We start from the raw sequence: 12,025 nt of genomic DNA on the forward strand, positions 1-12,025 counted from the left end.
GATAAACAGAGACAGGGTCACACCACACAAAGACCATGAATTCCATGCAGAGGGCCTTCTCGGTAGTGGCACCTGCCCAGTGGAAGACTCTCCCATCAGATGTCAAGGAAATAAACAACTATCTGACTTTTAGAAGACATCTGAAGGCAGCCCTGTATCAGGAAATGTTTAATGTCTGATGTTTTACAATTTTTTATATGTACTGTAAGCCACCCAGAGTGGCTGGGGAAAGCCAGCCAGATGGGCAGGGCATAAATAATAAAATTTATTGTTGTCATTATTATTATTCCAACGATTTCCAACTTGCATATGTCTCTTTCCATGCCCCTCCTTTCAATCCCCCCCCCCCCCAAGGAAATGGTGAAAGGACTATTGGGGGATGGAAGAGAAAGGTTTGATAGGGGAGACAAGATTGGCTCAAGGCCACCCCAGCCAACTCCCACACTACTAAGAAAACTAGTAGTGCACAACAAGCAGTGCCACCAGTAATAACAAGGGAAAGGAAATGAATGCAACAATGAATGTTCATGGACCTTTTGGCATGTGTTGGGGCTTCATTGCAATTCAGCAACGATTGACATGACTACAGCAAAAGTGGTATAAATTTTAAAAAGTCACACAAGCTGAACTGCATCCGGTTGAAAAGAAGAAACAGCAGTAAGAAATGGGACTTCAGCAGCACTATCAAATGTATGGCTATCATCTCGTCTTTTTCTCACATTACCACTTACCTATATCTATAGATGTGTTTCTGCATCTTGACCAAGAAAGGTGTTATATTGGTTATAGGCCATAGTTTTTCATAAGCCAACCGTTTCTTTTCCTTAAAATACTGGCAATCAAAGTCTTTCAGGAAGGTCTTAGTATGAGGAAGATTATCCGCATCAATTGAGTATATGTACAGGTTTTCAGGCAATGTGTAGCTATCATCATCTAAAAGAAGACGCTTGTAGTGGTAGAAAAATGGGTCCTTCTCCTCATTCAGATCCCAAAACTTATGCGTATCCTCTGAAATATACTCTTTGCTGGTCTCAGCATCAAAATAGACACTAAGTTCTGGGAAATCCGCAAGAGTGAAATATCCAGGTATTTCTGTACATAGTTTAATTATATGATTTCGATGCCACAATCCAATGTCTTGACTATCATCTGGATGGGTTTCAATTCCTGGTCCAAACCGCTCATCCCCCTTGTAAAGCCCCTTTCGGCGGGAAAAAACGAGAAGATGCAAGAGAGAACCACAAACAGAATTCACACAGTTTAATTCAACTTGCAATAATCTCATCTCACCAAAAACAATTAGCGGCATGATCCTGTCAAGTGCCTAAAAACATTCTTACCCATTCTTTACCAGCAGGATTTGGATTAATTTTATTATTATGATCCTGTCAAGTGCCTAAAAACATTCTTACCCATTCTTTACCAGCAGGATTTGGATTAATTTTATTATTAGCACTGAATTTTTCTGAAAAGCAATGCTTGAAACAAAAAAGGTAGGATCCATGAAAATTATGCAGAAATTAAGACTGTATCTGATTTTACATCATCATTATTGTTGCTTATTAAATTTGTATACTGCCCTTTGCCAACAGGTTTCATGCAATCTTGTGTAATTTGATTTATTAGACATATATTGCTTTATACTAAAAAAATCTTCAAGGGATTATATATATTATATTTAACAATGCTCAATAAGAGTATAGAAACAGTTATAAACACACACTTTAATCAGAATTCAAGCACCAGATTTTTTAGTGAATTCCAAGAGCTGAAATTCTACATCCGCTCCTCTTACTAGGTACATCTGGCATAGACCCCTTAAGTATGCACGGGGGGGAATCTCCTTAGTAAACTGCTTCAGAGGGCTTTTTGAAATATACTTTTCCATTTTAGTTTGCTTTTATACACAAATGTTCGCAAAATCCACATCTTATCCAGCTGCTATTACCTGGTATCTATCACTTCCTTGCACATTTTCTAAATTCTGTGCAAACAGATAGAAGCAATATGTCCTATGTTGCTTTTTTTGTTGCGCACAGGACACTAACTAGCTTTGAAGTGCATTCATTTTCTAATTTTAAAATGAGCAAATTTGTACTAACTCTGAAACATTCAAACACAGAAGTTTTCTGCAATTATTTGAACTTCACATCATACCTATCAAACAGCACTATGATAATTAGAAATACTTTTTATTACCTGAAATTTTCTTCCATCATTAAACTCCATGATACCGTAGCCTTCTTTACGGCTAAGATAAAATGACCCTATAAATTTGGAGCCATCAGGCCAGAAGTAAACCCCTTTGCCATGACGGTGATCTTTATAAAACTGCCCCACATATCTCTGCAATAAAACAGAAAGAAAGTTAGGGGAGAGCAGGTCAAGTACAGTGGCAGTTACAACCGACTGCAAGTATGTATCACAGAACTCTCATGAAGAATATTATGGAAAGAAATAAAAGAAGGATTTAACTAGTATTTTCAATACAGTTTAAGCATGGTAGCATTCATTTCCAAGTCAGGGAGGCTTATTCCACTTGGCTTCATCCTGAGGAAATGACTGCACAGAAACATATTGAGAATTACAACATTTAATAAAAATGGAATATATGGAGGATAAAAGTTCAAACAAAGTTAGTATCCCTGTTCAATCCAGGATTTACAGTCTTGGAAAATTTCATTAATATCAGATTTAATAGGGTGAATTACTTTCATTTCAAATCAGAAAAACTGGGTAAGAGTATACACTCAAGTATGACAGAGATATACTTATTAAATTTTGCCTTAGCAAGCATTACTGAGTGTAAACAAGGAAGTCAGAGTGATCTACTTGACAAAAGGAATAAACAGAACACATGACATTTTATTTGAAAGCAGCAGACCTGAACTATTTAGTAATCTACACATTTGTGACTATAGGAAGACCGCAACTTGCACACATTTAACTTGTGCGTATTCAGCTTTACGTGTACGGCAAAATAAATAAATAAATAGGAAGGGGGCAGAAAGGAGGTAGGGTTCCAGGAAACATGACTTTGGAAATTGCATCTGCCACTGATCCCAGTGGGTTTTGACTATACACAATTTTGGCTGTAGGCATGATCCCTGGAACGTAACCCCCGTGTAAGCTGTGGACCTACTGTATTCCATATCTATACCCTTGTAGTTGCAAGCAGCAGCAAGAACAAACCACTGTAGCAGCTAGGTCATCTGGAAGCCAGGAGAATGACTTGTATTTTAAAAAATAACTCTCTTCCCCTTGTGCTTTCTGTGCTGCCTTGCGATAGTACATACAGTATTTTAATTAAACAAACATGAATTACTCACAAAAATGATAACTGCATCTAAATACATTAGAAAGGGTCTGGAAACCAAGCCTTATGAGGAACAGTAGAGGGAACTGGGTATGTTTAGCCTGGAAAAGAGGAGACTGAGAAGAAATTATAACCATCTTCAAACTGTGCATAGCTTGGCATTAGATGCTGGTTGAACTATGTATCTTATTTATTGAACATTTACCGTTTAGACTTGAAACTAACATGACTAAACCTGCTTCCAATAGTACGTTTTGTGAACCACAGTTAAAATGTTAGACTATAGGCTGCAGTTGCACCTAATATCAAGTTTTAGTAATAAACAAGAAATTAATATTTTATTAAAAGTTGTTATTTCCTATGGAAAAGAAGTCACACTGCCTTTCAAGGTGCATGCATGTTTTAGGCTGCAATCCTAACCTTGTCTATTTAGAAATAAATCCTATTGATTCCAATGAGGCTTACATCCAGATAAACAGAATAAGGTTTGCATAAACGAATGGAATTTACATCTACGTAAACATGCCTAGATCATGCTATTAAACAAACATTAAACAGATAGGATTCCGATATAAAAACTTACCTTGGCTAGTTTTGTTTATTATCATCATTATATATAAGAATAGCAACGTTTTTAGATGCAAGAACATACATTGCAACATTTTAATATTAAGCCGGTTTACCTCACCATTGTCCCACGCAAATTCTCCATACCCAAGTTTTAGATCCAATGCAAATTCTCCTCTATAGCGAGAACCATCGGGCCACTCTTGTACACCAACTTTAGTTTCAATCTTGTTGTTGTTCATGTCTTCGTCACAATATAATAAATATTGCTGTTCGCTTTCTTCCTCATAATCTTCAGCCTCTTCTTCTTCTTCCTCTTCTTCCTCTTCTTCATCACCATCATAATCAAGGGCAGATTCTGGCTCATGCTCAGTTTCATCTTCCAGTTCAACATCCCTTGACATGCCACGTCTTCTCTTTTTTTTTGGTTTCACTCTGAAATCATTATTAGAAAGAGTCGCTAATGTTAAATTACCAAACTGAGGACACAGAAAGACCTGGTGAAAGAGATACGTTTTCGCCCAGAGCCTAAAGATATGTAAAGGTGGTACCAGTTGAGCCTCCCTGCAGAGAGCATTCCACAAACAGGGAGCCACCGCAAAAAAGGCTCGCTCTCATGTTGCCATCCTCCACACCTCTTGATGATGAAGGAGGCACACAAAGTAGGGCCTAAGATGATGAACGGAGGGTCAATATTGCACCTCTGAAAGGTTTTTAGTCTGTCTGAGGCTTACAACAATTTTAAAAAGAAATAATGTTAAGATAATTTTAAGAAAGTGTGCATACTAGTAATTTAACGAAATACGCGGGTGGCACTGTGGGTTAAACCACAGAGCCTAGGACTTGCCGATCAGAAGGTCAGCGGTTCAAATCCCCACGATGGGGTGAGCTCCCATTGCCCTGCTCCTGCCAACCTAGCAGCTCGAAAGCACGGCAAAGTGCAAATGGATAAATAGGTACCACTCCGGCAGGAAGGTAAATGGCATTTCTGTGCACTGCTCTGGTTCTCTAGAAGCAGCTTCGTCATGCTGGCCACATGACCTAGAAGCTGTACGCTGGCTCCCCCGGCCAATAAAGCGAGATGAGCGCCGCAACCCCAGAGTCAGTCACGACTGGACCTAATGGTCAGGGGTCCCTTTACCTTTACCTATCTACAGGAATGTTTAATACAAACAGCCATACCACAGCAACCAAATGAAAAGACCCAGCAGAATCTTAATGCAGAATCTAGTGACTATATCTAGATGCCTGACTCTATAGAAAGATCATGTCTGCCCTTTGCCACCCATCAAACTCAAGTGGTACATAAGAGAGTTCACCCCACAGAAGAAAATTCCCCATACCGATACCACCTTCACTATTTCATGGCACTTAAATCACGTAAAATATGTCAAGTATTTCCCATACAGAGAAACAAACACAAACATTCTCCGCCCCCCACCCCATCTATCTACAATATGTTCCCCTAAAGAGATTGGCCGGGGCTGCCAGAGAAACCTGTTAATTACGATAGACAGATAAATCAATGTGCTTGTATATGGCACACCACACTCCAGTGATTTTGGTTTTACCTGTCACAAGATTTTTTTAAAGTTTACAGTACATTAAGCATCACACTTCAAGCCTCAGGGGTAGTTCTGCATAAAACTTTTCAGTACCCCTTGCACAGGTGCATTCTTCATCTGCCATAGGCAACATTAGTATGCTCCTGATTCTGACTCTAAACAAACACTGAGGACACATTTTATGCACTGTGGGAAGCAACCATCATAAATCAATGTACTTTATGGCACCCACCAAGCTGCTAGCTTTAAATACTCAATCAGTTGGTAGAGCATGAGACTCTTAATCTCATGGTTGTGGGTTTGAGCCCCACGTTAATTATTCATTATTATTATTATTACTATTATTATTTATACCTCGCCCATCAGTCTGGGTTTCCCCAGCCACTCTTGCTTCCTGCATTGCAGGGGATTAGACTAGAATCTAGATGATCCTTGTGGTTACTTCCAACTCTAGAATTCTGTAGACGCAGATATGGCCAAAGGGTACACACAGTGTTTTTTTCTGGGGGGATGCAGGGGTACGCACAACCCTAAACATTTTGTGAATCTTTGTACTTTTGTCAATTTACTGTATTTATTTTTCCAGATTTGGACTATAAAATGGTGATTTTCTTGAGTCAAAATGAAAGTACCCCTAAATATTTTTTTTAGGAAAAAAAGCATTGGGGACATATATACCCTTTGCTCCTGTCCAACCACATTACGTTTTTATGTGGTATTCACTCCCAACAGTAAGCTCATGTTTGGTTTTCCTAAAGTGGTTAACGAAAGCTAAAAGCACTAACTAGCGTCATTTTTAAATGCTTACAATTAAAAGCAAAACAATAAAAGCACACCAAGGTAGGAGAGAAGAAACCCTCACAAATTCCTCCAGTTTTCACCCTTCTATATGCACCCACCCACCACATGCCAGAACAGCGGCGTGTCCGTTTATGCCTTCGCACACGCAGCCCAGCTCCAGCGTTCACACGTAACTTTCCCCCCGCGTGCACACCTGCAGCCACGCGGGGGGATTGTGACGCGCTTGGGCTTCCGCCAGAGGTCTCCCGAGGACAAGAAACCTCTTTCCACCCACCCACCCTTCAAGTAAGCAGAAGTCCCGGCTATGAGAATCCCCCCGAAAGCGGCCAAGGCACCCACCCAGGAGCCGCAGCGGCGCCACCGGCAGCCTCCATTCGGCCCGGACGCCCAGAGAGAGGAGGCTCTAGCTCTGGCTGAACCCGCCGGATCCGCAGAAGAGCCGAGGGAGCAACGTAATAGACCCCCGGTGGCCGGAGAGCGGCTGCCCCTCAACGGAAAAGGCGACGCGCGTCTGGTCCGCTACGCAGGTGCCGACCGACTCCCGCCAACCCCTCTCTCCCGTTTGGGCAGCGCCGCCTCCCTGTTCCCATAGAAACCGAGGCCGGGGGGGGGGGGGTTGGCGCAGGCGCAGGCGAGACCTCCTTGGGCCCAACTGCCGCGGGCCCTTTGATCCCTGAGGTGATTTTCCTGCCCAGGTGTTGAATTGTCACGTGACGTCACTGCCCTCTCACCGCCCCACGCCAATTCGTCCTGTTTCTTTTCCCTGGAGGAAAGCCTTCTTAGATAGTGTATTCCTATATCCCGTGTTTCTCACAACAGTGAGCAAACTAAGAATAAAAATATTTATTCTATGCAATGAAGGATGGCAGGCACATGTGGCCCTCTTCGTTGCTTTCACCGCTCTTTGGTGATCAGATGTCAGGTTTAGCAGAAAATTAATCTACAGTCACAATGGTATGTAATTATAATCGGATCTAGCCTGAAATTTGAAAATACTGGGCGCGTCTCTTTTCTGCAGCAGCGATAACAAAGATACCCAGTCGAAACAAAATAAAAAAATTCCTTCCAGTGGCACCTTAGAGACCAACTAAGTTTGGCATTGGCATGAGCTTTCATGTGCATGCACACTTCTTCAGATACCCAGTGCTTTTGTTCCTCTAAAATAAATAAATAAATGTTTAGGGGTACTCTCATTTTGACTCGAGAAAATCACCATTTTATAGTTCAAATCGGGGAAAATAAATGCAGTAAATGGACAAAAGGCTGTCATCGGGGGTAGCAACGGAACTGACGATTCAGCATGCTAGAGAAGAAACTAAAAAAATTAAATTTGTAGTTTCTTCTCCCATTAGGTTCACAAAATGTTTAGGGGTATGCGAACCCCTGTGTCCCCCAAGAAGAAAGCACTGAAGATGCCTACTAATAGAGAACTCATTCTCTGAATCCTTGGCATAAAAAGCCCAAGTCAAATTGATATGGCCCCTTTAGATAGATGATCCCTCATGTAAGGAGTTCCTGCTTGCCATCATTTGTAACTGCTTGATAACCTAAGAAGAGCCATACTCTAGATCAGGCCAAAGGCCAGTCTAGTCCAGCCTTGTGTTCTCACAGCAGCCAGCCAGATGCCGTTGAGAAGTCCACATGCAGGACTGAGTAATGTAATGGCAAGCTCACCACTTGTGATTTCCAAGCAACTGGTATTCAGATATATTGCCTGTGATGCTGGCTATCATCATATTGCATTTGAGCCTTGTCATGTTATTGTTACTCTCTAATAGGCTGTGTGAGCTACCTTGCCAGATGCTTTCTGTACTGTGACATACATCTATAGGCAAGTCATCCTGTCTTTTTGTTTTTTGTTAAAAAAGGATAGTGACAACAAGGCTGTCCCGATCTTCCTGCAGCCATTTCCTGAAGCTGCTAGTTCTCCCCCCCCCCCCCAGGTATTTACACCTTCTGCACTGGAATACAGATAACTATTTCCCAACTTTCAGTCCAGCCAGTATATGAAAATGGAATATCACAGTAACCAACTTGGAAGTGCCTATCAAAGGTGGGAAATGCTTCAGTTGATTGTGGATATACGAAAACAAATGATACAGAATAGGCATCAGAATGCACTGGTTGTTTCCAAATGGTCACAGATGGCAAGCTACTTGCATAGCTATATTCTGATGTTTGCAAGTCAGGATGCAAAATTAAAGCCCATTCCAATGGCCATTTGTGAACAAGCTTACAAATCACTATGTAAACTGCCAAAGAACCCTTGGTTTACCCAGAGTTGCCCCACCTCTTCCTTGACCTCAGAATCTGCCAAGGCCCCTATCAAATTTTGTTTTGGTGGGGTTGTTTGTTGGAGACATTGCTTATTTTGGAGGGATATGTTCCTGCCTTTTTGTTAGCATTTTATTTACTTTGAGGAGTCTTGGATATTTTGCCTAATTTTTGGAGATTGGATGTGTGTCCGAACCTCACCAGTATTTGTTCTGTTAAATGGCTATTTTGTGGTGCCCATGAAATATTTCTAAATTTGCTCCTGGCTCCTAACAGGTTGAGGACTTTTTTAATGCATTCAGCTGTATCTCAGTTAAAGAATATGTAGTAGCAATATATAGATAATTTAAAACTCTATAAAGCAATCAGTAACAGAAAATTATTCAGCACCTTTAAACAAAAGCCCAGCATGACCACAAATCACAATAAAATAGTAGAAATCAGAACCACAAATTTCTACAGCCTGGTTAGTCATTATGTAAAACAACAGTTAACAATTTCATTTAAAAGAGCTGCTTACGGACTTGTAGGGATACGGCCTGTCCAATCTCCCTTGAAAGAGAATTCCACACATATCCTTTTTAAAGAAGCATGTTTGTCTTTAAAGCTGTAAATGTCAACTCGCACATCTCTGCGTCATTATATAATTTGAACGGTTATGAGTTCTGCTGTTATTCAAAGCGGAGAAAAGCCTCTCCCTTAAAATGGCTTGGTCCTTGCTCTTACTCAGTATCAGTGTTCAGTTTCTTCTTCATCATCATCATAACCAAGTGCAGATTCTGCTTCATTTTCAGTTTCATCTTCCCCTTCGTCTTCTCTTGGGATGCCATCTCCTACTTCCTCTTTGTTCACTCTGGAATCATGATCAGAAAGCGTCACTAATGTTAATTTACCAAACTGACGTCATCTAACCCTAAACTCACATTTGGGAGTTCCACTGCTTTCAAAGTGACTTACTTGGAAATAAGTATACTTAGTGTGCCTATTGACCATTGCCAAAAATCCCTTTGTACTTCTTTTGAGCAATGCTCTCCCAGCCCTCATTGGCAAGAGAGTAAAGTAACATCTGGATAAGCCCTCTGGGGTTGTATTCTGGGGATCGCTCCTAAAGCCAAAATCACATATAGTCAAAACACATTGTGTGGAATGGCAGGTGGGATTGCCAGAGTCTTGTTTCTTTCTTTCTCTCTCTTTTTTTGTCAAGCACTTTCTACCTCAAGGATCTCCTCTCCCCCTCCCCCATATTAACCAATCCAGACCCTGCAAAAAATTATCATCTGAGGCCCTTCTCTGTGAGCCTTCTCTGTGAGAGGTCCAGAGGATAGCAAGACAAGAATGGCCTTTTCTGTAGTGGCTTCCCACTTGTGGAATGCTCTCTCCAATAACTAATAAGCAATAACACACACCCCCAGGGCTATGGCATTTTATTTAAAACACATAAAGGGTTTTATGATTAAGTGATATACAAATGCTGTCATATAAAGCAGTAAATCACTCAGCATCTACTAAAATAGCAGACAATGGTAATTGTAATGCATTGGTTCCTTCCAAAAAGCCATAGGAATACATGGAGAATTCTGAATTGTCTCATTCATATATGATTATTTTAAATTAATGTACTTATTGAGTACATTTATATGCCACATTTCAGGGAGGAGGTTCCACACAAGGGAACAAACACAGATGTATAAATTAAAGAATGTGCAGTACCAATATGTAAAGCACCTTTAAACAAAAGCCCAATATGACCATAAATCACAATAAAATAGTAGAAATCAGCACCACAGATTTGCACAGCCCAGTTAGTCATTGTGTAAAACAACAGTTAACAAGGCCAGCTTACAGACTTGTGGGGATATTATGGCCTGTTAATCTCACTTGAAAGAGTGTTCCGCATGTATCCTCTTTAAAGAAGCACATGTGTCTTTTTAAAGCTGTAAATGTCAACTCACACATCTGAGTCATTATATAGTTGGAATTGTTATGAATTTTGGTCCTCTCAATCAGTATCAGTGGTCAAATAAATAAATTCCTTTGGAGTGTTGGGTGGACTTCCCCCAAAGATCAGCTTCAGAGCTTAAGAGTACTTCTAGATCTGAGCATCCATCTGATGTGCAGGTTAAGCTGCCAGAAACATTCATGATTAGATCCTATTCCACTGTCAACCCTCTTGAATTAATCTGTCTTTGTATAATGTTTATTATTATTGCCATAATTGCATCAGGATTTTATTTTTCTAACCTGCTTTGAGACCAGTGGTTGAAAAGCAGTATGTAAAATGCCAAATAAATTAATCAAATCACATTTGATCCCTTGTACTATGTCGTGCTGAAGGACCAAAGGGTCTGAATATGACTTCTTTTCCCCATGCATGAATACTGGCAAGACATACCAAAAATCTACATTTCGTACAAGTTTATAGGACAATGCTGACCCAAATTATTTTACCATAAAATGTACTAATGAGAAGGTTCACACTTTCCTTTCAGACAAGTTTTATACCCTGTGGTTCTCGCAGATACCGGTAAATAATACCATGAAATGTGCCCTAAAAACAAGAAGGCTCCAAATATGCCATTTGGAAAAAAATCACTATTTGAAGCCAAGCATTTGTGGGATGGATGGGGATTCAAGATAGATTCCTGATCTGGCAAGCTTGAACAACATTAACTTTAGGAACTCGTGCACTAACCTGTGTTTCTTGGGTGGAGGCTCAGTCTTGTTTTAATGTGTGTGTATGTGCAAGAGAGAGAGAGAGATACTTGAAAGAATCTACAGAGCACGACTTCACAATGGCAGTTGGAGCTATTATTTACAGAATCAAGGAGTTATGTTTCCATGGTACTAGATTATTCCATGGTACTAGATTAAAGCAAAGATTATGGCATAATGCACACAGTGACTTGCAATCTCAATCACACGCAGTCTGTAGTCCGCTGGCAGTAGGAGTACAATATGGGCATGTCTTTAAGTTAACGTCTTACATTAAAAACCTGACTGTACCAAACTATCAAAGGCTTTTCACCAAAGCCAGACTAAATGTCTTTCCTTCTGCAGTGCTGGATGACAGGTTGAGAGGAGTTCCCTACCAGGACAGACTTTGCTCGCGTGCTCAAGACATCGATTCCATAAAACATATTTTGTTGCACTGTGCAAAATATGAGCAAGCCAGGGCTGAACTGATACTACCCTTGCTGGTACCTTTCCCGGGAAAATCAGAGACTCACTATGTCATGTTCCTATTGGAAGAACGGACAAATGCTAGAACATTAGTAGTGGCAAAGTTTTTAGCGGTGGTTGCAAGAACCAATGATCCCTATATTCTGAACAAAATGCTTGTTTAACCTGGAGGTAGGCTGCATGAATTGTGTATTGCTTTGTAACGATTTGTTGGGTCTCTGGATCATAATAAAGATTGTTGTTGTTGTTGTAGATTATTCCATAGTTTCTTAGATGACAATATGAAATGCTGTAGAGAAATGGGATTTTGGTGAGTGTTAAA

General features: G+C 40.5%; 1 protein-coding gene across 11 annotated transcripts in view; it reads right to left on the reverse strand.

The window, feature by feature from the left end:
• Window positions 1–11,506, reverse strand: part of ANKMY1 (ankyrin repeat and MYND domain containing 1) — a 36,824-nt gene extending 25,318 nt beyond the window's left edge. For 2 of the 11 annotated variants that reach the window (XM_083442626.1, XM_083442624.1), the window contains exons 1-5: window positions 11,216–11,257; window positions 9,048–9,376; window positions 4,000–4,318; window positions 2,200–2,346; window positions 732–1,201 (exon numbers count right to left, since the gene is read on the reverse strand). In XM_083442626.1, coding sequence (XP_083298752.1) covers window positions 732–1,201; window positions 2,200–2,346; window positions 4,000–4,318; window positions 9,048–9,097 — 986 coding nt within the window. In that variant the 5' untranslated portion in view covers window positions 9,098–9,376; window positions 11,216–11,257. Of the gene's footprint in view, window positions 1–731; window positions 1,202–2,199; window positions 2,347–3,329; window positions 3,433–3,999; window positions 4,319–6,588; window positions 6,978–9,043; window positions 9,377–11,215 lie in introns of those variants that run through there. The other 9 variants (XM_083442620.1, XM_083442623.1, XM_083442628.1 and 6 more) reach the window with 9 other exon arrangements.
• Between the last annotated feature and the right edge of the window lie 519 nt (window positions 11,507–12,025).

This window comes from Podarcis tiliguerta, assembly GCF_965153285.1.
Source record: "Podarcis tiliguerta genome assembly, chromosome: 5".
Taxonomy (NCBI): domain Eukaryota; kingdom Metazoa; phylum Chordata; class Lepidosauria; order Squamata; family Lacertidae; genus Podarcis; species Podarcis tiliguerta.